The following is a 5,061-nucleotide window of genomic DNA, read 5'->3' as shown; positions in this document are numbered from 1 at the left end:
TGTACATGATGTAATGATTCTTGTGAACATAATTCTCTTTGGTAACTAGGAGAAGCTATGCTAACACAGTGGTAGCTGTAAAAGACATCTTCATCTAAGGCATTGACTGGTGTGGCAAGATGCAAGCAGTCAAAATGTCACAGGCATGTCCCAGTATAAAGCTAGAGCTAAGCTTTACTGATGTTTCATTTGCTGTCGGATATGGGATGTGTAGGCAGTGATGAAGATGGAGCAAGTGTTCATTTACAGCAGAAGAACTTCACATTGTTGAGCGCTGTGTCATCCTGAAGCCCCTGTGGAGGCTCTACCTTGGTCTGGAGACCGCATATGTTGCAGCTTTTGCTCCATGGGCTAAATCTACCCCACGATAGTCCATCACCTACTAGCACAGTTGTATCTGAGCATCTGAACTGGATGTTATTGGCTGCTGTGTCATCACCTCCTCCTTGGGACTTTTCTGTTCTCAGTGAGAAGGAGATCAGGTAGCTGCCAGGGCAAACCTGGAAGCTGGTCCAGGTACCCCACCTGAGAAAAAAGCAGACAAAGGAATATCTGGGCTCTGCAAACCACTGCAAAGTGCTCCTTCTCCTTACCATGCTGCCCTGAAGCTTAATACTTACTTGCTGACAGAAGTGACCAGCACAATGTCCTGCTGCAGTCTGGAGCCCCTTACTTTCTCCTTTTTTTTTTTCCCTTCCCTTCCAAGGGTGTACTTTGCTCTTTATCGATATCTCATCAGAAAAACACCAGGAAGTCCGAGATTGAATAGTTATGGTTCTGGTGGAAACTCAAGGACATCCTGAGCATGTTTTATGATGAAACCTTGACCCGTCTGACAAGTACACACCAGGCAGCAGGCAGAACAGACACTCTGCTATCCAGAGGTGCAGTGCTGTTCACTTCAGTAGGGCCAGGGCTTCACCCAAACTATTTCTAAATGTGTGGTTAAAAAACCCTTTCCTTGCATCTGTTGCATGTATTGCATCTTTCCAAGAGGGACTTTAGCCCTCAGACTATACTTGGGTTGTTCACAGTGCTCTGCAGAAACTTCAAGAGCAATCAGAGGGCAGTAATGTGAAGTAACTGTGTTTAATTACCCTAAAAATGAATTAACAAAAAACTCAACCACCTGTTTTAATTTACTTTATACCCCAGCACTATGCAGGCAAAACAAGTCAGAAAAGAGTCCCGTGCAAATGGTGACACCTGTGGATATTTTGTGAGCTGGTGCATGGCAAACAAGGGAAAAACCAGTGTTACTTACTCCCCCACCAAGGACTCGATGACTGAGTCATCTTGACAATGTAGACGTATGCCGTTCAGAGCTGTGTCATCTCTTCCAAACTGGGAGGGCTCCACCTGCAGTAGAAGATACACAGGGACAGGGGTAAAGGCAAGGAGGAGAAGACTTAGGCAGAGTCCTTTGAGTGCCAGTCATATAAAGTCCCAATTCCTTTCAGTAATGAGAAAGAGAAAACGCCTTGTGAAGCACATGGGTAAAGATGTCTGTCACACTGAGAAACTGTAATATACCTACATAACCCTTGCAACATGTTCTTCTATGTGTTTTCTAACTATTTCTGATCCAACATTTAAGGTAGAGACTCTGAGTCCCAAGAGAGATGCTGGAGGAGACTTCCTCTCTCTCTGACTCCAGCAGCAGATTTCAGCACTGATGTGGCTTCTCCCAGCAACATCAGCCACATGGAGACCATGCATCTGCCAGCACATCTGTATCCAGTCTGAGAGCAAAACTATTCTGACAGTAGCCCTGGTTTTGCTGTATCTAGTGGAGAGCTCTTGTCCTAAAAAAAAAAAAAAAAGTTTTTCTTTACTAGTGCAACTATAATGGCAACATTTTCTAGGCTAAATTTTTCAAAAGACTCATAGTTTTATGTAAAGAGTAGCACACTCAGGAAGAAGAAAAACACTGCAGAAAGTCCTTAGACTCTAGAGAAGACCGTCCTGGGAGGTCAAGAGCTGTATACCAGAGCAGAGGAACAGGAGACAGTGGGAAATAGGGAGAATTTTACCTTCAGAGCAAATCCATTGTCATAGCCATAGCGGCAAAATTGCTGACTGCCCCACTTGCCCCAGTGGCCTCCATTGGGTACAGTGAGGACAGAAGTGTATTCCCGTGCCCCTGTGCCCAGGGTGCAGTGGGAGAGGAGCAGGATGAGGGCAGCTGGAATGAGGAGCTTCATCTCTTGCACTCTGCATCTGCTGAAGGAGAGCCGGTATGTGGACAGGAGAATTTATACTCTGCCAAGGCAGCTTGCCTTTCCCCACCAGCCCATCGACGAACACCATAGGAACAATAGTTTCCACCCAGGCAGTGACACAGCACTTGCTGACCCGCTTGCAGTACCCATGAGGAGCTCCCTGGGAGCACAGAGTTCGAGCGCCAACATGCAGCAGACGCTGTGGCTGCAGGGTTATGGACCATCACTGAAAGGCTATAGTGAGACCTACATGTTCCTCGCAGTGCTCATGGTGCCTGTGGAGCAACTTGGAAGAGGCTGGATATCGATTCCTGCTGCTGGCTATGCATATACTTGGCCATGGGGATGTTTGCCTTTTGAGGGAAACTTTCAGAACCATTTTTGTTATTGCTAGATGTCTGGCAACACAGGTGAAACTCTATGAAGAAACACAGGGGACCTGGTCTGGAACAAAGTATAAGTAAACTCAGCCCCCGTGTCTTCCACATTCTGTGTTGAACAGGATTCCTGGCAAGCTTGACATACGTGTAGGCTGTTTATAGTTTCAATGTCATTTTTTTCACTGTCATTTTTATTTCAATAAAAACACTGTGCTTTGCGACAATCTTAACTGAAGTCAGGCATGCTGGGACTGACCACAGTGTTTCTCAGAGAGACAGCAAAATAAATGCTGTTGGGAGGAGAGACGGAAGGCAGGTTCCCAGAAAGGTGATACTGAACTTGAGTGCACAGTCTTTGAGGATGCCAGGATGCAGGGAGAGGTGAATTTGAAACCCTGGAGTTGAGAGTTTCTTAACATACAGATAAACAATGCTCCCTAGGGCTCTTAGTCAGGCTTGCAGCATCTGGTAGAAGATGTTTCTCTGTTCAAGAGGCAAAGAGGAGGATACAAGAATACATTTGAGGAAAGTATCTCAAGGCTCAGGATTTTATAGCAAGATGGGGTGCCAAACCTTGAATTATCAGAAGACAAAGAGTCTTCCTCTTCCAGGTTTCTCTTTCAGTCTCTGCTCTGCTCCCTCTGTTCCTGTCCCGTTAAGAGGCGATGTTGTCTTTCCCACTCTTGGTTCTGTACTCCCCTTCTGCTTCTTAGTGCTTTGTGCAGGTGACAATACCTGCAAATGAAGATGGTGGGAAGCAGGATGAGCCTTTCAGTGGAAGGCACCCAAACAGTACAGCATGTGATGGAGGCACAGCCTGTTTTCCTTTTTAAACCAGGACTTTAATCTTGCTTCTCCAAGGGCGGGTGTCAAACCCCAGAGGAAAAGTTCTTTTCCCCCACAAGGACCGTGCAATCACAACTGGCTTGCCAGCTGTGTTTGCTCAGGCAGGGTCACACAGTGGTAGCTGGGGACACCCGGACCTGCCCTTGGCTGCACATGAATGGAAAGAAGCAGAGTCAGAAAGAAATAGCTGGGACCTGGTGTTACCACCACAAAAGAAGAAGCAGGATCCCCACATTCATTTCTCCTTTGCTGGCCCCAAACCACCTCCCTTGGCTGCTTTGCCTATGGCAGCAGTGATGCAGACCCATAGCCTGGCAGGACCCACCTACCCTTGGATTCTTCTCCAATCAGGAGATTTCCATCTCTTCCCAGCACCGGAGGGAGGATCCCAGGGCACTGCGAGCCCACAATGTGACAGGGGAGGAGGGTGAGGGGGGAGAGTGGCAAGGTCACCTTCAGGGATTTGGCCATGAGAAATGACTCCTATGCACACTTCAGAGGTCCCTAAGAAAAATAAGGCCTAGGGTGAGCACTCTCACTCTGGGGCTTGGGAAGTATCATTTTCCCCATTCATAACCAAACAAACTACCTGGTAACCTGGGATGCCAAATGTGAGATGCTTTGGACTTGATTTCAGAGTACACGGCTTAGGTAACGCTTAGTATGTACAAATGCCATTGATTTCTGTTACCGTGTAATGGTGCTAGTTTTGTTTGGATGCCTTGAAAAGTTTTCTAAGATCATCTAATCTCAAAAATCAAAATAAGAACAACTCTACAATGGTGAGATACAGACCTCTTACTGACACATGTGCTCTGCTTTCTCACTCCCTCTCCTGTACTTTAATATCCTTGAAATAATGTCAGAACACATTTTTAAAGAAAACTGGCAAACTGATTAATTTGATTAAAAAAACACGACTGCACTTAAATGATGATGATACAGGGTATTTCGTGCTTTCATTACTCATCCAACTGAATGTAATTATTTTTGCAAGCAGAGTAGCATAAAAATTATGCCACTATTTTCCAGCTTTTATAAATACTTCTAAAAATTTAAAAATAAAGAGACAACTATAATATTAACTGGTATAATAATTTTATAAAATTTATATTTGGATGCAATGAAATATTTAAAATCTATATGAAGCATGAAAAGCCCTCCAGTATCTGAAGGGGGCCTACAGGAAAGCTGGAGAGGGACTTTTTACAAGCACATGTAGTGAGAGAACAGTAACGGGGGTAACGGTTTTTAAACTGAAAAGAGGGGAGATTTCGATTAGATATTAGGAAGAAATTCTTGACTGTGAGGGTGGTGAGACACTGGAACAGGTTGCCCAGAGAAGTTGTGGATGCCCCCTCCCTGGCAGTGTTTAAGGCCAGGCTGGATGGGGCTTTGAGCAACCTGGTCTAGTAGAAGGTGTCCCTGCCTGTGGCAGGGGAGTTGGAACTAGATGGTCTTTAAGGTCCCTTCCAACCCAAACCATTCTATGATTCTATGATTCTATGAAAATAAGTTTATATCTATAAATTATACAAACATATACACAATTTGCTTCATTTTATGATGTTATTGGAAAAATTATACATTAGCAGCTCACGAAAATGAATTTA

General features: G+C 44.9%; 1 protein-coding gene across 1 annotated transcript; it reads right to left on the bottom strand.

The window, feature by feature from the left end:
- Positions 1-239: 239 nt before the first annotated feature.
- LOC137660600 (vitelline membrane outer layer protein 1-like) lies at positions 240-2,204 on the bottom strand. Its single transcript, XM_068395537.1, has 3 exons — positions 2,034-2,204; positions 1,265-1,359; positions 240-525 (listed from the first exon to the last, which is right to left on the bottom strand). The coding sequence occupies exons 1-3, from the start codon at positions 2,202-2,204 to the stop codon at positions 240-242; spliced, it is 552 nt and encodes a 183-aa protein (XP_068251638.1).
- Positions 2,205-5,061: the final 2,857 nt, after the last annotated feature.

This window comes from Nyctibius grandis, chromosome 2, assembly GCF_013368605.1.
Source record: "Nyctibius grandis isolate bNycGra1 chromosome 2, bNycGra1.pri, whole genome shotgun sequence".
Classification (NCBI taxonomy): Eukaryota; Metazoa; Chordata; class Aves; order Nyctibiiformes; family Nyctibiidae; genus Nyctibius; species Nyctibius grandis.
This window is presented reverse-complemented; position numbering and strand designations above follow the sequence as displayed.

Bases quoted from the DNA above. Each gene is read 5' to 3' on its own strand.
- LOC137660600 (XM_068395537.1), bottom strand. From the start codon at position 2,204: ATGAAGCTCCTCATTCCAGCTGCCCTCATCCTGCTCCTCTCCCACTGC. The intron at 1,360-2,033 runs GTAAAATTCTCC...CTTCTACTGCAG, and splicing joins ACAATGGATTTGCTCTGAAG to GTGGAGCCCTCCCAGTTTGG. The intron at 526-1,264 runs GTAAGTAACACT...CTTTTTTCTCAG, and splicing joins ATCGAGTCCTTGGTGGGGGA to GTGGGGTACCTGGACCAGCT.